We start from the raw sequence: 19873 nt of genomic DNA, 5'->3' as shown, positions 1-19873 counted from the left end.
GGCCAGGGCAGCAGGGTCGGGGGAGGTTTACCATTGCGAGGTAAAATCGACGAACTCCGACGAAAACTTGTCTGCCGGGAGCTGCGGCGACGGCTCCTCCACCACCTGCTTGAGCTGCTGGAAGGGCGTCCCCCAGGAGTCGTAGGGAAAGCGCAGGATGGCCAGCTCGATCTGGGGAGACAGCACCCATGCTTCAGTCCCGGGGGCAGACACCCCAGGGCTCACCTTGCCACTCCACGGGATTTTGGCAGCCTGTTTACCCACCCACGTGTGCGGTTTTTTGGGCCCTGCACAAACACGTGGCATTTCCTCACCCCACCAGGCCACAGTGGTGTCTTGCAGGAAACCTTTTGTGTTTAACCTCCCCCAGCAAACAGGGCAGGCCTGAGGACGCCCAGCAGCCTCCATGTCCAATCCTCCCTGCTGCCCTCCTGTTGGATATCACTGGGGAGGGGTTAGAAGTTTAAAAAAATACATATTGCAAAGGGTCACTGTGCTATAAAATGGCAAGCAGATGGATTCCCCCTAAACACTGCTTCTACCGGTGTGTGGGAGATGCCACCGATGCCCCCTCCTCTGACAGGGACTGTGCTAAGTGCGACTTGTTGGGATGTTTTTTCAGGTTTGAAATCCAACCTGCTCCACAGACAGACGCGCGGTGCCGGATGCCCTCGCCTTAGCCCATGCTGCCATCTCCCGGCAGCCTGTGGCCACCACAGCGGGGCTGTCGCCAGCAGGGTGGCAGCCCCAGGGACAGCCGCAGACAGAGCCTCGGGGGTGTCCCAAGGGTGGGACATCCTTGGAGACCAGTCCTGCCACGCCGACACATCAAAGCCAGCAAGGCAGCTCCGTCCGCCTTCCCCTCAACCCCGCAATAAGCTCGCTGGTAGCTGCAGAGCTGTGTGCCCCTTCCAACCCTGACACCTTCCCAGGGAACCAGTACCACCGGTGCCAGGGTGCTACGGGGAGGAAAACGAATCCACAAACCACACCCAACACCCCAACAACACTGCCAGCTCCCAGACTGCCCTACCATTGTGATCCCCAGGCTCCAGATATCAGATTTGACGCTGTACCCCTTCTGGTTCAGCTCCGGGTTAATTCTTTCAGGCTGTGAAGAGACACAAGGACAGTTAAGGACCAGGGATGGACCCAGTGTGATGCCTGCACCCAGGGCTCACCAGCCTCAGAGGGGTCTTTCATGGGTGTCAGGCCAGGGCCGCTTAGCCCATGCTGCCAGCTCCTTCCCTTGGCCATCTTGGCATCAGATCGAGCCTACATCCTTGCCAGTAAGGGCAGACAGTGAAATGGGTCACCAGAAGGAGATGGCACCCGCACCGGGTTTGTGGTGGTGCAGCTGACCCAGCACATCAGGCAAGAAGGAGGTGACAAGCCTTGAATCTCCAGGACCGTGTTCACCCCGTGCGACTACTTCGCAGAGAGCAAGTCCAAAGGAGTGTTTTTCTCCCAGAAAGAAAACCCTGTTGTCCCCACAAGGCAAACAGCAAAAGTTCAACACGGAGTAATTACAAAGCCTTTCCCAAGGTCACGGGGAGGAGATAAGGCAGCAGAAAGCCGTGCCCAGGAGACCTGATTTGACCCGTGAGATCCTTCTCCTCCCTCTACCCCTTTACAAGTAACTTCAGGGATACGTCTTACAAAATGAGGCCCCGGGACATGCTGGTGGCTGATCCTTCCCCCTTTAGGATGACCCGACACCCAGGCTCATGTTCCTCTGGCTGCCCTGCAGCAGCTTTCACAAGCGGCTTCTCCGCGGCTCAACTTACAGCCATGTAGGGTTTGCATCCCGCATCCATGGTTTTAGCAACCGAGTCAACGAGGTAACCGCTAATTCCAAAATCGCACATTTTCACCTGCCCCTGTGTATTGATCAACACGTTAGAGGGCTTTACATCTGCAAGAAGGAACACATACCACAGTCACTGTCATGCATGGGCGGCTGCGCCAAGCCAAAAAAAGCCAAAGAGCTTCCTATCAGCAGAGGGCACCAAAGGTGCCCATGCAAACCCCGGCGCTCCATATAGGACAGAAACTCGGCCGGTTGTGGCTATTGCAAGTTCAGGTGACTGCCTCGTGGGCCTGTCATATGTCCTGCAACTGTCCTTTCACTTGTAGGCTCCCCTCGTTGATTTGGGGGGTGGGAGGTAACCCTGCGTGTAGCCACCATGTCCTGGCGAGCTGGGGATGGCCATGGCCATCAGAGTGCTCACAAGGAACAGCTTGGCAGAGCTGGGGCCATCTCCTGGGGACATCTGAAAGCCTGAAGCATCGGTGAGTCCCCAGCTGAAGCTGCTCTCTTGCCAGCACAAGGAAAAAAAAACATGGGGAAAAGGATAAAAGATGGGCAGGAAAGGGTGAAGAGCCGTGAGGATTGCAGTGGAAGAAGGGAGCAGGAAACTGAGACAAGGATCAAGATTTCAGAAGTGGCCTCTAATTTTAAGGATACCAAGCTTGAAGGCAATGAGAACAGCAGCAGGCGTGTGGGTGCTCCACACCTTATGGAAATCAGTCCAGTGTCTCATCTATTTATTACTGCCAGATTTATCTGCTTCCCATCACGGCCTTATAATCCCTGGTGCATTCGCATTTGCATCATTCTCATGAAGGCGGTTATAATCACCATCAGCAAGGGAAATTAAGGTACAGAAAGAAGTCAAAAGTGATATCTGCCAGAGCATACAGGGGCTTCCTGGCTAGGCTACTCCCAGATGAAATGTCAGCACAAAGCCCATTTGCTGAGCTATTTAAATGCCCGACACAGGCTACCCTTCTCTCATCTGAGGACTGAGCCTCAAAAGGGAGCAATCCTTCCCCTGTTGACACCCAGAAATAAGAGGTCACTTCTGCAAGAAGGCCATCTACCTACATGTGATAAAGGATTAATTATAAGTGCTGAAACACCATCTGAGGGAGACCAGAAGCTGTTTTTGAGTCCTGCTCTTTAGCACTGGGTGGTTTACAGTTCATTAACATCTACTCTTTAATCAGCGCTTTGCAATCAAGTGCTTCAGGTATCTGAGATCCTCACCCACCTGTTATTATCCTGAAATAAGACAATTTTCAGTGGAAATCAAAGAAGAAAACAGAAATTCAGAAGCTGAGCAGCATTTTCCACCCACTGCAAATGACACAGAAGGCAGGAACTCAGTCCCCAGCCACGTGCAGGACCTACAGCACATGACAGCCTGTTGGAGCTGACCTCTGTTCACTTCGGACACTCCTTCCCCCCACAGCCACACTCCGGAGAGGGCTTTTTCCTCCTCGTAACAAATTGAAAATAATCCTTTAGAAATAAAGGTACCAAGCAGCAACACTGCAATGTGTTTTTCTGAGCGTGTTCATGGCGTATTTGAGATCCAAAATGGGAAAAATGTCAGAAGAGTTTAAGGAGGGTATTCAAGACTACGTTTGAAGCTGTTTTCGGTATTGAACCATTCTGCCCCGCCGGCATTTGGGGAAGCCCACAGAAGGGGCTGGGGATGGTTAGATCCCTGCCAGCAAGGAATTGCCTCCCACTGCACACCAGCATGGAGCTGCTGAGCTCCAGGAGAAGCCTGCACAAAGCCTGAGCGCACCGAAGTCAGAAGGAAAAGTCTGTTTTAATTTTGCAGAGGTGTTGAAGCACACCATGGATTTAGACCATGGATTAGGGAAATGTAATGCACGGGAAACTGCCCTTTTCTGCCAACACCATCAGGCTGGAGCCCACTTCTCCTCCACTCCAGCTCCAGCATGGAGTCAGCAGCCTTCTGCCATGGCTTTTGCTGGTCGTGGGACACTGGGGAATATTTTTGCTGTCCAAGGCTGATTCTATATGGGCGGATTTTATATGGGAGCCCTGTGCCTGGCTGCAAGGTCAGCCTTTGTGAGACTGACACCACGGAGCATGGGACGGACAGACACCGGCACGGCCACGGCTGCGTGCCTGGCTCTTACCTCTGTGGATGACGGAGAGCTTACTGTGTAGATGTTCTAGTGCTTTTACGATCTGAAAGAACAAACCTAGAGTGAATCACAGCTGGCAGCACCACAGCGGGGAGGGAACACTCGCTGGCTTCACCCCCCATCCTCATGGACCTGCTCAGAGGGAAGGAACTACGTGCGTCCTGCACCCCGAGATGACAGCGGGTCCCCAGGGATCTCCAAGGGCACCAGGACCCGACTGAGAAGGCAAAGGAGCTGCAGGGACCTCCCCACATCTCACACAGTGCTGCCTCTCAATTACAGGGTGTACAGGCACATTTGGGGGTATTTATGGCTTATAAATAGCATCACCCCAAACCAAAAACTAGAAGCCACCTAGGAATGTCCACGTGGGCTGGCCTGTGGACCATGCTCCTCCTAGCACAAATACTGCTGGGAGGCTGGGTCATGCAGGACCTGGCTTAGAAAAGAAACACCCTTTTTCTTCCCCCCTCGCCCCGCTAATACTCACAGAGACAGCTATTTTCCCTAAGATGTCCTCAGGAATCGTCAGGCCTTTGTCAATGACGTGTTTGTAGAACTTGTCCAGTGAGGTATCCATCAGCTCCATGCAGATCCACACGTCTCCCTGGAGGATAAAGAAAGCAAACATCTGCCCACTGGAATGGACCATCCTTGCCTTTCGTGTACAAACGTCTGCTTTGGCACTTGCCCTTTGCTGGCCTGTTTGCTTCTTCCCTGTCTTGTAAAAGTTATTCAGCAAAACTCTACTGGGCTTTCTCTTTCCCTCCTCCCCAGCTGGAATTAAGTGCTGTCCACCTTCCCTACCACTTAGAGTGCATCTTCTGCTGTCTCATCCCAAAGCAGAGTCCTGGTGATTTCGGAGTCCTGAAAGTTATCAGGACTGAGGTTCCTACGTGCTCAGGTCCCTCAGCAAATGCTCAGCCAGGAAAAGTTCAGCTCTGCAGGGCTGGGCTTAAACCTCTTCAATAAATCGTGCTCTCCAGACCTTTCCACATTTTTTCTCCATGTGGCTTTCTCATCGCAAGTCAGGACAATATTAACACAAACGGACCAGGCTGTGAGTTGGCGTCCTCGGCACCCAGCCACCCCCATCACCACCAAGCCCCAGTGTCCCAGCACAGGGGCTCGGATGCTCTCAGCTCTTCCTCACATGGCAGCGTGCCACTCCTCGCTCACCACGAAATAACTGCACACGACAGCCCTTAGGCCAGGATTGAGCAAATTCAAATTCTACCATGTCTCATATCCAGATCAAACCCTTGGATTCAGAGGAAGGCAGGGGAATTCAGAGCCTGGGAGGGGATCCAGCCCCCCAGGGCAGCGCAGCCGGTCTCCGGGATGCCGTACCTCTCGGAAAAGTGCCCCGTAAAAGGTGACAGTGAAGGGGCAATCTACCGTCCTCATGGAGATATCCAGGTCCATCAGTAACCTCTTCTGCTCCTGGCTGTTCACCGTGGCTCGGATGCGCTGGAACACAAAGCAGTTTAGCGTTGGCTGTCAGCACGGCTGTCAGCACGCTGCTGCTGCAGGGACCCACCGCAGCGGTGCCGTGCTGCCCAGCATGTCCTGACATCGTGCCTTTATCTTTTATCATCCCTATTTGCCATGGGCGCATCCCAAGCACAGGCACCGCGGTGCCACAGAAGGCCACGGAGGATGAAGAGGTCTTTTGACCTCAGCCCAAACCGAAGGGGATTTTGCGTGGCAAATGCCACTTTTTTTTACAACAGCCAAAAGTCGCTGGGGCTTGGGAGAGCAGAAAGGAGTAGGGAATCGAATTCTAGGCTGGTGGGAACCCACGGCTCCTGGAGCCTCAGCATCCATCTGTGTACATCAGCAGCTTTGGTCAGGAGAGAAGGCTCCATCCCTGCAGCCCAACACCATGTGTGCCTCATGGCTTTGGAAAGTGGACTTTTCCCAGTCTCCTGGGGAAGAGATGTCATTTACGTGACATACCTGCAGCCCCTCAGCTGGGAAGCACAACAAACAGGCACAGCACAACTCAATATGGGGCACGCACATATCCAGGCTCTTTGGCCAAACACACTTGAGGTCGGTAAGTGATGGAGTTACACCGTTTAGCACTGCAGATGCAAGTAAAAGCCCGAATGTGCCTGCCGCACCCCCTTCACGTCATGCTCAGAGAGGTCTTTTGCAGTTTGGTGAACGAGAAGACAAAATGCAGAACATGGAGGCCCTGAGACACATCCCAGCATCCACAGCAAGGTCCAGCCATAACAGAGGAGCTAAGAATTTCCCTTCAGTTTGCTCTTGGCTTCCAGCTCTGCATCTTTTTTTTGCCTTTTTCTTATTCTGAAAGGAAATTTGAGCTAAAATTCAGCCCTGTGAAAACTGGCCTTTCCCAAGGTACAAATTTTCCCATGACTATTTCCTTAAGCTGCAAGCTTATGAGTCAAAGCTGCTGTTATGAAAACTTTTCATAATAGCATCTACAAACCCGTCATGAATCAAGACCCCACTGCAGCAGACAAAATGTGAAAAAAAAAAAATAATTCTGTGTTCCAAGGAGATTAAAAAAGTCCCAGTTGAAGAAAATGATCTTATACGATTGAATTTACAGTACAGTCCTCTTTACAATTACAGTTACTGTGCAGAGCCCTGAATTGAGGATATATCCATGCTAGAAAAAATATGCATGATTAAAAAATGATGGCATATAGCCTCTAAAATCCTGGCAAAATCAGGCATATGCAGACACAGAAGAACAATATGTTTGTATACAGCACAATGCAGGAAACACACTGAGCATCCCACTTTTTGAACACATCCCTTTTCTTTGGTCAGCAGGGCCCAAATCCACCTCGGCATTCCTTGCCCCTGTGTAGAAAGAGGATTCCACTTGGAAAGAAGTGGATCTCGGTAAAGGCATGCGTCAGAACAAGCAAGATTAGAGATGCGCAGGGACGAGGGCGCAGAGGGCGTCCACACACAACGAACACACAGAAAGCAGCTCGGGAGGCTCACTCTACCTTCACTGCCATGATCTGCCCGCTAGGCATGTGCCGCATCTTCTCCACCACCCCGTACGCACCTCGTCCCAGCTCGGAGATGGGCTCCAGGTCATCGGCTTTCACCTCAAAGTTCTGCAGGGAGGAACCGGTCAGCAAGAAGGCAGACGCAAGGAGCAAAACACACCCCAAATCTAACCCAAATCCAACCCCACTGAGCACGTGAATTCATCCCCCTGCATCCCCCTCCCAGCCTGCTCCACGAGGCTGGAAACAAACCCATGGCCCTCAGGAGCTGACGGGAGGATTAACTACTCTGAAATAATTAGCAGAGCTCTGAAAAGGGCTGGTGCATGAGTGGGGAGCCTGCACGGACAGCACCCTGAGCAGGATGAGTGCAGGGAGGGTGCTCCTCGGCAGGGTGCTGCAGCCACCCGCACCCAGCCACCCCTCAGCCTCGCCACGAGATGGGATGGAGAGCGCCCCGGCAGCCTCTCCCCTGGGAATCACCTTCAGTTTCCCTTCTTTCTCTTTTTTTTTTGTTTGTTTCCTTCCATCCTTCTCCTCCCCCAAACAATCATGGAAGTATCTCCAATTTTTCTTAAGGCCCGTAAATTCTTATTTCTGCATCCCTGCAGATCGGCCAAATACTGAGTGCGCCCCATTTTTAAGCCACGAAGGATTTATTTCATCTAGCACTGGAGATCTCTTTCTCCCGGCCTTACACAAAGGATTACTTTGTTTGCAGCCCTGCATTTTAACCTGCCCCTTCTCCCTTCACGCCGCGATATTGTGCAGCAGCTCTATTTTTTGCTTACTATTATTTTTGGATCTTTAAAACATGCCTTTGCTACTAAAACCGGCCATTCTGTTTGCTGAACGCGCAACCACATCAGTCAATCATCCTCCAGAAAGAAGCGGCTTATAATGAACTGATTCACGGCGCATAATCCCACACCGTTTTTTTGCCTGCACAGCAGAAAAATCCTGCAGCCTGGTCTGTGCCGGCCGGGGGGGCTGCAGCGCACGGGGCCCATACACTGCGTTACTGTGCGCTCAGGCTCTGCTGCCTGCTGAAGGAGCCCTCACGAACATTTTCTGCTTGATTTGAGCATCTCTGACACTGCTGCTACTGCTCCACGGGACCCTCTCCATGAAGGCACTTCGACTCTCTCAGGGCAACCCATAAAATTAGCAGCAAAGTTTAAAGGGAGAAGGGGAAAGTGGCGTTCTCCAGGGATTGGGGTGAGTGGAGGAAGGCTGGTGGAAGAGAGGAGCGCATCCTAAAGGAACTAGACTGGACAAGTAAGCACTGAGCCCACAGGACATTCAAGCCCTGACACATCAGTCTCTCCGAGATAGCCACATCCATAAAAAAGACCAAGCTCTGTGTTTTAGAAGACTGCCTCTCCGCACCGTCCAACACGGGCTCTCTGCCTCCATGCACGGAGCCGTTTTGGAGCTCCTGGACTTTCCTCGCCCCTGGGACTGCAGGGGAGAAATGATTTTCTTGGATTTGCTCTAGCAGCAGGCAGTTGTTCTGCCTTGGTGCTGCACCATTTTGCTCCAGAGGCATCTCGCACTCTTTCCACCTTCCAGCCCCTGCTCCATGCCAGGGAAAATACAAAGTCCAAAATGAAAGAAAAGCATCCAAAGATAGACAGCATAAAACGCCACTGCGTTAGTATTCCACTTCATAAATTAACTTGCTGACACCGAGGTCTATCTTTTGCACCTAATAAATTTATTACCCGGCTTTAAAGTGTTTTTTAAATTCTGCTGTGCCGTTTTCTCCTATCAAAATAGCTGCCCTCGGTTTTGTTTTTTTCCTGCTATGTTTTTATAGCATCAGGTGGACCGCTTTCCATGCTGTCAGAAGGATTTGCTTCCAGGACAGGAAGATCTACCCTGAGTCAGGCTCTTGAGAAGGCCTTCGGTATTAGCGAAGGGAAATACTTTGGACGAAGGCTTTAAATCAGCAGAGCAACTGCAAAGGAGAGTAAGATCTCATGCTAGTAATCCCCTCGCTTTGCAACGGATATTTCCAGGGGATTAGTTGCACCTCAGGCAGGGCAGGGATCTCCGAAGTGGAACACTTGAAGGAGCCCCCGGTGTGATGGGAAGCAAAGGGCAAGCCCCTGGGGGCACATCGGAGAGGGGGGGGACAAGCAGCAGGTCAGAGCCAGCTGCCCACCGGTGCTCTGGGGACAGCCCTTGCTGGAGGAGCACCACCAGCAGCCAGCAGTTGGCTCTCCAGGGCTGGAGGTGGCTCGCGGGGCTCACAAAAACCAGGAGGAGCAAAATCCCAGCCTGGCTCTTCTCAGCTTCCATGCATCCAGCATCTACCCCCCGCTTCATGCAAAATGGGCCACATTTTGTAAATAGCCGGTGTTTGTCAACCTCCCCAGTTCTGGCTGCAGTTAAGAAGGAAGCAATCCCAAGAGCAGCCTGCGTGGAGAAGCAGCCAGCCCTGGACGGGCGCCTGTCCCCAAAGGTCTTCTTCTCATCGTCACTCCCAGTCTTACCTCCTCACCAATAGAGATGCAGGCTTTGGAGTCTAGATCCCTGGGTGGCCTGCAGGAGAGAAAAGGGAAGAGATGTGAAATGTTCCTTAAAAGGTGAATTTTTCCCTCAACAAGTATTTACAACCCCCAAAGACCCCTGTCCATCCCCTTGCTGGTGCAAGCTGGCAGCCCTTGCAGCCTAATGGTCTCCTAGCTTTGCAGGATTAATAAATACAACCAAGATCCACAAAGTCACCCCAAAAAGGGATCAGGAAGGCAGCTGCTGGAGCTGGCATTTCTCACATCCAATCCCTTGTGCAGGAACCCAGAGATCTGTTCCTTCAGCAGCCTGCGCTTGGGCAAGGCAAGCGAGGTGACAAGCACCAAATCTCTGTCAGCCTGCATGAAATATGGACTAAGTGGGCATAAAGGTCAAAAGCAAAACCTGGTTTCCGTTAATCCTTTCCAGAAATAGCTAAGACAAGATGGGGAGGGCTCAGCCTCTCGCCACATCCTCCCCCTTCTCCCCGGGCAGGGAAGGTGTCAGCTCGGGGCTGCCCAGGGATGGGGCTCTCGGGGAGCCCCTCATTTCCAGCACTGCAGAATTGGTTGTTTTTACCAAAAACATTGCCCGTACCACGCTCCTCTGCTGGACACGAGGTATGGGGTCCATGCTGACCTGCCCCACTAAACCCCAAAAGGGAGGCTTGGGCATCAGCACGGTGTGCACCCAACAGCTGCTGCTCCGAAGCACCCAGGGGCAGCGGGATGGGGCTGGGGCTGTGAGGGGCAGGAGGGAGGGAGGAGAACACCTGGGGTTTTGCTATTTTATTTCTGGAATGGGGTGATCAGCCTGAAATTATTCCCATGTGAGGGCAGGTGGAAAGTGCACAGCTACAGAGCTTCTTCATGGAGGTGAGCTCTGATACCTGCAGCCTTCACAGTTGAAAAAAAAATGCCCTAAAAACACAAGGTTTTCTTTTGCAGGGCTGAATATGTAGGCAAGGGGCTCCTTTTTTTGCCTTGACCAGCTGCTTCTCAGACTCGATCTGGGTGGCAGAAGTGCCACGTGGGTTAAAACCAGGTGCCCACCCTGGTTTTTTTTTCCTTTTCCTCGGCACATCACAAAGCAGCAAAGACATGGACCAAGGGTAGAGCGTGATGGACGGAGACCCCTGAGGTGCAGCTGGGGAAGAAATCCAAGGGCTGTTAATTCTGATCCTCCCCAATGGTGCCACAATGAACCTAGGCATTTTCCTCGCGAAGGGTTCCCGTTATCCCGGCCCTGCAAGGACGAGCCCCGGGTGCTGGCTGTGACCGGCCCGGCCCCAGCAGCGCAGGCACTGGAAGGCAGCCGGGGCTCGTGGTTTTCTTTTTATTCTCCCTCAGTGTTTGGCGACTTACGTGGAGCTTGTCTGTGGTTGCTCAAATGCTTCTTTAGGAATTTTCAGCCCAGGGTTTCTCTTCTTGCCTGCGAAACAAGAAAGAGGCAGAATTAAAGAAAGGCCTTTTTTTTTTTTTTTTTTTTTGGTTTTAATTTGCAAAATGCAGCTTGTCTATATTTGTTGACCTTACTTAACATAAACGCCAGGCCAGGCTGGTGGTGTAGACTCAGGGCACAGAGTTCAAAACATAAAGTGCCTTTGTTCAGTAACGCTTCATTTAGACCTGCAAGGTCTGGCTGCCAGCTTGGTACAGAAAACAGGCAAGAGTCCTAGCATGCGAAAAGGCCATGTGAAAATGCAAAAAGAAAGGTATTTCTCCTTCGTCAGCCCTACCCATGTAGGATCCCTTAAAATGTTTCTTAGACAGAGTTTAACCATTCCAGATATATTACTGCAAACCCTGGCAGGATTAAAAATCCTTCTCAGATTGAATCCGAAAGTCCCGAACTAGATTCTGATTCTGTTTAAACTGACGTTTCACCTCCTGGCCATTAAAGTTGTGCAAACCCAGCAAAAAATACAGCAGAATGAAGTCTGCAGGCTTCAAAGCCATTTGTTTCTGTTCACACTGACCAGCCAAGCCTTGCTGAGCTGGATGCAGCTCAAGCTCTGAAGCAGTTCAAATGCAGGCTCTCCTGTAAAGGGGGTCCAAGCCGGCAGACATAAGAGCCAGGCAGACTAGAGAAATACAAGAACCTTTTTATGACTAAACATATACAGCCACATTTCAGCACGGGGTTTTGGATTCATGGATAAAATAACCTGAAAACATAAGTCATGTCACCAAAACCCCAAGGTAAACATCTGGCTGGTTGAGCGTGTAATAAAATCCCTGGTCCCCAAAAAAAGGCACAGGCGGCTAATTTAGGCTTTAAACATTTTCAGCCTAACAATTTATATCAATTACTGTCTTTCTTTTAAGCCTGAGCTCTACTCTTTATTCCCAACGCTCTCCTTCAAACTTCACCTATACATGTTTGGGTTTGTTTTTCCCCTTGACACAAACCCAGGTCGATAGATGTCTGCACATCCCAGTGCCGGAGGGGTGCTAGATCAAAGCGCAAGCACCCAGAACTGAAAATGACCTTTTTGAAGCAATTAGTCAATTCAGATTGCCAACCTTCTTTTTTTTTTTTTTTTCCTTTAACATTTGCTCCAAAAGACAAGATCGTGCTCGCTCCGTTTGGCAAAGAGCAATTCCAGGATGGGACAGGCTGCTACAACCCAGCTGATGACACCTCGTGGGAAAAGCATTTACTGGAAACCACTGTGCACGCTCGCTATTGTCATTAGAAATCTGCAGAGCTGCAAACTTACAAAGCAAAAAAAAAAAACAAAACAAAACAAAAAGTTCTCTGCTCCAAAGAGCTTCCAGTCTAACGCAGAAGAGACAAAATAAAAGATGTGGGGCCACTCAGAAGCATGAGGAACAGCTCTCAGATTTTCCAAGAGGTAGAAGCTGGTCTGTAAGGAAGTACAAATAATTGTAAAAACAAGTGCAGGAATTTCTACAGCTAGCGGAGCTGTTCTTTGACCCTTTTGCTACTTTTCTTGCACACAGAGGTCTCCAGAAGGCCCAGCTGAGAAGCAGCCCCTGCTGTACCATGTCTTGCCCAAACTGCCTCAAATGCATTTTGTATCCAACAGGATGCTAAATCGGTAGCGGTGTTCTCGATGTTGTCATCTTTTAGCTAAAAAAAGAATCTCCAAAACACAGGTCCTGCAGCGTGAGCAAACAACCCCCTGTTTCCCTGGCAGCCTCTAAGTCTGCCATCCCCGTGGCCTCTCTGCCTCCAAAAACCTGTCTGCATCCTCTCGCAGTTTAAGCAAACAAGGCAATCACGGGCATGTGAAAAATCTGCATTTTCATCTTTATTTTGCACATGGGAATGAAGACAGAAATTCGCTCAACTGCCTACGGAGGCAGAACCTGCCTCTTTAACTCTAGAGCTGAACTTTTCCTACTAACACTCACCAGCCATCCCTTGGCATGCTGCTGCTTCTGCACATTGAGCATCCAGCCAGCCACACTGCTGCAACGATACGCACGCAACCACCAACATAAAAGGGAAACAAGTGGATATTTACTCTCTTTTTTTTTTTTTCCATTCTATTTTTTTCCTTTGTGGATTTGCTTGCACAGTCCCAGGTGCTGTACCTGCACCTCAGGAACCTGCTCTCAGGTAGCTCTGTGAGGGTGTAGAGGAACCAACTGGAAATGACCCTGCCTTGAACACGGACCAGGATAGATTATGAAGCATTTAATCTTCCCGTGGTTCACAAGTGGTGTCAGCAGCAGAACTAGGTAGCAAAACGCCAAACCCAAATAAATATTAAAAGCCTTCCGCCTCCTGGTGAAATAAAATCTGCACTTTGGGGAGTTTATTTTCCTTGTCTCTTCTTCGCAGAATACAATATTTTGAAACTTTGCCATTTTTCTGAAGCACAATCTGCTCGCATATTCGAGCTGCCAAGACACAGACGCAGTTTAACGTTCTTTGGGGTTTTCTTTTCGAGACAGAAGAAAGCAACAGCAGCGGCACAGAGCGCACACGGCTCGGGAGAGCACGGGGAAGGACCGCGAGTGGGAATCACCATGGGGGGGATGCGCCCGCACCTCCTGCGGACCCGCTCCCCATGCCAGGGTGTGACGGGTCACCTCCGCACTGCTACCCCCCTGCTGCTCGTGTAATGAATGTCTCGGGCTGCAAGCGCAAGTTTTCATGCCTCTCCACCAGATCAAAGGGTCTCGGCTCCTTTTGTTTTGAGGGGTGCAAACTGCTCGTCCCTCCAAGCCTCCTGGGGTTGGGGGCTGAAAGTGCCTCACGGGTAGCATCAGCCATCCTGGCCACAAAGCCAGGTAGCATTAGCCACCCTGAGCATGAAGCGTTAGCCATCCTGAGCATTTGAGCGTTAAGTACTAGCCATCCTGGCCACAAAGCAGTAGCCATCCTGACCATGAAGAGTGAGCCACCCTGGCCACAAAGCATCAGCCACCCCGAGCATGAAGCGGGCTCCCCCCTTCCCAGCTCCCAGCTGCATGGGGGATCTCAGCTGAGGCTCTGCAGCTGCTCCAAGACACAAGCCCTACTAAATAAAATGTCCCGCAAAGACAGGGAGGGACCCCGGCAGGCGAGCAGCGGGGATAAGAATAAAACACCCGGTGCCCAAGCCGCTCCTTGCGTGCGGGTTTGCAAAAGAAAAGAAAAAAAATCCTATTTAAACTAACCCCGATCCCTCTGAGCACGCACATCGGGGAGGGTGCAAGCAAGCAGCGTGGCCTAGGCAAGACCTGCTCCCAAGCAAACAATACGTGGGAAAGTCACAGCAAGGGACCCAGGGAAGGGGGGCAGCACCGGGTACCCAGCGCACCTGCGGCCGCACGGCTCCAGCGCCCGTGCCAGGGGCAGCATCCAGGTCACGCTTGTCCCCAGAGGCAGGCACTGACGCTTGGAGGGCTCTTTTTTTTAAAAAAAATAAAAAAATAAAAAATAGTAGTTCCAAGATCAGTACTCTGCAACAACAGCTGCCAAGCAAGCATCTCGCTGTCAAAATAACAGCCTCCACTTCACCACAGCAGACGTCGCTTTCGAAAGACGACGCTGTGCGGAACTGCAGTCTGCAGAAAGTCATCTGTGCAGGAGCTCAAAACGTGGAGGCAGCTTAACAGCACGCAGAATTGGATGTTACCTGCTCCAGCCACTAGAAGGATGGTGTTTTTCGTAGCGTTTTTGTGAATCATTGTTATTTTTAGCTTTGTTTCCTGAAGAAAATCACCGCACATGTATATATCCGACTGTCTGTGTCCCTCGTGGTTAAGTGTAAGTCCACTGGCTGACTTCAGCTGTGTCTAACAGAGAAACTGAGCTCTTGGAGACTGCAAATCCGGTAGAAGCAGGTGACTGAGGAAGTCCCCAACTCAGAGGAAGGCTGAAGCACCAAAGCCCGTGCGGACACCAGCCACCCAGCTGCAGCCCAGATGCCTCAGGCCCCAAAATACTGGCACAAGGCTCAGCCCCGGGCACAAACCAGCTGTTCCTGAGCGTGGGTGCGGGCAGTTTGCTGCCTCTCCTGGGGATCTGCAGTGTGGAAAGCCCCAGCGACGCATCGTACAAAGCACGAAGCCTAAACGTGGCTCCTTGTGCAGAAGGTTCGCGGTCTCAGCTGGCGGGCAGATGGGATCACGCGTCTGCCCCCCGGCACCCAGAAATCGGGAGTCGCGTGCCGTGTAAACAGCCCCAGGTGGCTTGCTCGTCTCGGAGCCTGCATGCTAAAGCTCATTTGAAAGCTCTTCCCTGCAATTTTCCACGCGGAGACTTTCACAAACACTTGACTCAAAAGCCAGGTTTTAAGAATAAATGCGAAAAAAAAAAATAAATAGACTGGTTTTGAGCAGGGCACGGAGATCTCCCAGCCCCGAGTTCTGATTCAGTGAAACATCCTGGGTCTCAGCGATGCTAAGCGCAAACTTACATCCACCTTCTTTAGCAAAGCACTTGCTAAATGCTGCCCTCGCCCCCTTTGGGAGCCCTCGGTGCTGCCCCGGAGGGCGCAGAGCGAGCCCCCTGCCCCAGCACCCACGGGAGCGAGGTCCGAGAACAAACCTGCAGCAGGAAAAAGAAGTGACTTAATGAAAACACATTAAATACTTCCCTGTGAAGGTCTTAAACCCAGTTCCTGAGGGAGGGGAGGAAAATACAGCTTCCAGGAGGCCTGTTAACCTCTTCCCACCGCCGCCGCCCGAGCGCGCGGAATTAGTGTCGCTGGCCCCTTCCAATTAGAGCGATGTTAAATAGCAATACCGGAAAGTGAGACCTCAAAGTTTCACGGCAGAAGGGTAGGAAACATAACAGAAAATAACAAAGAAAGGGAAGACAGAGGAATTCACTGCCCGCATACACTGTAACAGAGAATAAACCTTCTCTTCTGAAGGAAAATCCCTTTCCCCAGTCTCCGGACTTCTCATGGCAGTCAAAAACTTTTTATGATATAATCCAAAGTAAATGGTTCCTTGCCACAAAAAGCTCCTATTTCCTTGAAAGGATATTAACCAGTTCTGTCTTCACCACAATTTATTATTAAAGCCGTGTTTAATAGCCATGCAGCAACACTTTCTTTCAAATAACACTCCTTAGCATGCAGTCTGCTGGTGAAATTTCACAGGAGGGAAATGCCTCTTTCTGCCCGTTTTCTGAGAGATAAAAGTGGCTCATTACTATTCCTGACTTTCTTAAGGATTTGGGGTCTGACGTTCCCGAAAGTTTTTGAAAGCCAAACAAGCCAAAAAGGAGCACCCGGTACCCCGTGGCTGCACGCCCCCGGCTCGCCTGACACTGCACTCAGTGGGTGAGGACCCCTGGCCATGGCTTGGTGCAAAACCTCAGACTGAGACGGGTCTTGCAACAACCCAGAAGTGAAGATTTTTACTGTTTTTTGTCCCAGATGTGCTGCAAACACACCTCGTGCAGAGACCTGGTGTTCAGCTGCAACGGGCATCTCTTATTTGTACCCCAGTGCCAGCCAAAAAATGACAGGGTCAGCGCTATGAAGGAGAATTTCCAGCCTTGCAGGCCAGGAGTGAAAACACCCAAATTCTGAGGACTTCACCCATCAGCATGGGCACATAAACACAAAGGTGTCCCAGAGCTGCTGACGGCACCGGGAGCGATGCAGCTCCTGCTGCAGCTGATGTCCCAACCTCGTGTTTAACACCAGTCTCCCACGAGATGACCAGAGAAGGGAACCAAGTCTGATTTATTATTTTTTTTAACAATGATTAAAGACCATCTCGCAGGTTGATTATTTATGCTTGCAAATTACTCAAGGTCAATTATTCAGTGGTCAGAGCCGACACGAGCTTCACGCACAGGAGCGCACCGGGGGGTTATTGGCAGGAACGGTTCTTCCCAGGGGGGGCACCTGCCAGCAGCCCCCCAGCAGCCTTCCCACCGGCCATGGGAGCGCATCCACAGCCCCAACCACAAGTTCCTGCATCGCCACGGCCCTCCGTGGGCTGCAGGAGAGCCTCGAAACTACGGCACGCGGGATACCAAAACAGGGGAGATAGGGATCCTGGCTTGCCTTTTGGGTTCAGGGGTTTTGGCACAGCTCCGCAGGTGGCAGGGAGGCTGCTGGTGGGCTGCACACCCCTGCTCACCCCTGGGGAGCCGCACAAAGCCACGGCGAGACGCTGGGAGCAGGGAGCCAGGGGCAGGGTGGGCAAGCGACTGAGGGGCACCCACCCCCGGTTTGTAAGTGCACGGCTTTAGCCAAGCCCCGGTTTCTGAAGAAAAACAAAAGCTAGGTGTTCATGTAAGCACTGGTGACATGGAAGCGGGCCTGGAAATGTTTTCCAACCCCTCACTGAGCCACAAAAAAGGAATTTAGCATGCAAGAGGCTCTTAAAGGCTGTTAAAGTTTCAATCAAAAGCCAAGGGAAGGGCTGAAGCGGATGCTGTGCTTTCTTTGCCTCCTCAAAACATAATTCAGCTTCTCTCTCCTTAGCCCTGGCAATAAACAGGCTCAGCCAAGTGCCACTGGCTGCTCCCCCATCGCTCCATCAGCACCTGGACGGGCCGGAGGCAGCCAGACGGCGCGATGGGGAGCGTGGTGCCGCTCCGTGCCCGGCGGGGACGGCTCCTGCACCTCTCCCATCTGCATCTTCCCTCACGGCCGCTTGCAGTGACGCCTTGGAAACGGCAAACTTGGGATCCGTTTCCTTAACAACTCGGCACGGGGCTGCTGGGGGAAGGGGCCGAGCTCATGGGGCTGCAGCAGCTCCTGGCTCACGGATCCCAGGTCCCAGATCCCAGGTGCCAGATCCCAGGTCCCAGCTCCGTCCTCTTCCTTGCATTTGGTGCCGTGGAGCTTCCAGCTCCTTTGGTGGCCATCAGCACATCCAGGACTGGACACACCATCACCACAGCCAGCCCCACCACTGAAGCATTCTTCTTTTCTTTTTTTTGTTTTGTTTTGTTTTTTTCCCCACAAACTGCATTTTGGGACAGGAAGCAGGAAAAGCAGGGGCGCTTTTACAGCTGTCATGGATATGGCAAGATCCGGCACCAGGATATGCCCGAAACACGGCGCAGAGATACCACGGGACAGCCCCGGCTTCCTCTGACCTCCCAGCCCTCTGCTTTTCCTCTTGTGCTTTCCTCCAAAACAAAATCAATCAATCAATTAGTCCTGTCTAATAGTGAAGCTGGAAATGCCAGCAGGCTGAAGGGAGTGCTCGAGTCCTTTTCCCTTGCTCTTTTCCTCTCCTTTCTGGCTCTGACTGAGCGGGGTGTCCGGCTCCTACAGACACCCCGGGCACCCAGCCGCAGCCAGCCCATCACCCAAATTCCCCTTGGCGAGGAGATAACCTCAGAACCGCAGCCCAGAAGTGGTTAATTCCCTCTTCCCAAGGTCAGCCCGAGCAGTAAAAATACGGAGACAGAGAGCCCTGCACCCTGCGTCCCCATGGGGAAAAGCAACACCTGGAAACCTGGAAGCGAGCAGAGGATGGTGCAGTCACCTCCTGGGTTAATTCCTGAGGCTTCCAAAGCCCAGAAGGACACACCACGCCATGGGCCGGGCACAGCCGTCCCCCCAGCCCCGTGCCAGGACACCGTTAGCACTGCACGGCGCCGCTGGGACCGGAGTGCAGCAGCCGCCCCGTCCCGTCCCGTCCCGTCCCATCCCGTCCCGCTGCGCCCAGCCCCGGGGCCGCCTTGTCGCAAGGCTCCGCTCGCTCCCGTGACTCAGCCCCGCAACCTGCAATGAACCCAGCGCAGGAGAGGCCCCAAACCAAAATAGCAGGGCTGTTGCAAGGAGGTGCACCGCGTGAACCGGGCGGCGGAGGTTGCGCAAGGCTGTGCCCTGCTCGCGCCGGGGTTAGCTGCGGCTCGGGGCCCGTCCCCGCTGCAAAAGAGCTGCGTTCCCAATTCGCAGCCGCCGACGGACGTCAGCTCTGCCGAGCAATGGAGACAAAGATCTTCGGTTCTGCTGCGAGGTGAATTCACCGCCAGGTCAGCCCTCTGAGCCTGCCTCCAGCAGGGGACGGTTTGCGGTGAGCAGCGCGGGAGCAAAGCGCTGGAAGAAGGCGAAGCAGAAAGGCCGGCAACGAGGGCTCCAGCAGGGTGATCTGCGTGTCCCGCAGCGCCGAAACATACAGAAACGTCGCCCAGCTGTGCCAATAGCAGAACCCATTTGCTTGCCATTCAATAAGCTCTGCGTTTCGGTAATTCAATTTTGAGGGTAATTTCCTGACTCAGGCTGATCTCCCCCGCTCTGCCCATTTTTCTCTTAATGCACCCTGCAAACGGGCTGCAGTCTGCTGCCTTTATCTGGGCCGATGTAGAAACCAGAGGGATGCAATTTCTCCTTATCTGCCAGCTTATTTTGGTTACGAGAGGCTGTTGGTCCCTCCGATAAGAGCACCTCTGCATTTTAGAGGCGTTCAGACCTTCTGAGTGCGGCGGGGAAGAGACGCTTTGATCGGGACCAGGCCGCACGGGAGAGGCTGCGATGCTTTAGGACGGTCTTTCCTGCCCCACCGCAGGTGCTGCAACCTCGCTGAGCTGTTTTATGGGCTTCGGCACCATCCTGGACTCTCCATTGCCGGGACCTTGGACTTCCCTTCCCAACCTGTCTCTGCCTCGACGCGTTCCTTGCACCCCGCTGCAGCGTCTGCTTGCAGGAATACCCCCGTGGGAGGAAAGGAGAGCTGCAGCACCCGCTGTCAGGCTCGCAGACCGTCAGAGAGCAGCCACGTGCTCTTTGCTGAGGCTGACAATTCAGAGGAAATCGGGTGGTGACAGCAGACAGCTCTGCCAGCTGTACCAGCCGCAGCCAGGGAGCTGCAGGCAGCGCCGGGCGCAGCGCGGGGCCACCCCGACCTTCCTGCCGAGCTGCTGCCAGGGCTGGGCTGGGACCTGCAGGCATGATGAGGCAAGACAGAGTCCTCCCCTGACGTCCTGCTTTTCTTTAGAAAACAGATGCG

At 52.5% G+C, this 19873-nt stretch overlaps 1 protein-coding gene across 2 annotated transcripts in view; it reads right to left on the bottom strand.

The window, feature by feature from the left end:
- MAP2K6 (mitogen-activated protein kinase kinase 6) overlaps positions 1-19873 on the bottom strand; it is a 57857-nt gene that overhangs the window by 24992 nt on the left and 12992 nt on the right. For both annotated transcript variants that reach the window (XM_048064506.2, XM_013179104.3), the window contains exons 2-10: positions 10847-10913; positions 9464-9512; positions 6960-7073; positions 5317-5436; positions 4457-4573; positions 3958-4009; positions 1788-1915; positions 1034-1111; positions 32-171 (exon numbers count right to left, since the gene is read on the bottom strand). In XM_048064506.2, the coding sequence (XP_047920463.1) occupies positions 32-171; positions 1034-1111; positions 1788-1915; positions 3958-4009; positions 4457-4573; positions 5317-5436; positions 6960-7073; positions 9464-9512; positions 10847-10913 (865 nt within the window). The remainder of the gene's footprint in view (positions 1-31; positions 172-1033; positions 1112-1787; positions 1916-3957; positions 4010-4456; positions 4574-5316; positions 5437-6959; positions 7074-9463; positions 9513-10846; positions 10914-19873) is intronic.

This window comes from Anser cygnoides, chromosome 19 (genome assembly GCF_040182565.1).
Source record: "Anser cygnoides isolate HZ-2024a breed goose chromosome 19, Taihu_goose_T2T_genome, whole genome shotgun sequence".
NCBI lineage: Eukaryota > Metazoa > Chordata > Aves > Anseriformes > Anatidae > Anser > Anser cygnoides.
The sequence above is the reverse complement of the archived record's forward strand: the minus strand, read 5'-3'. Positions and strand labels throughout refer to the sequence as shown.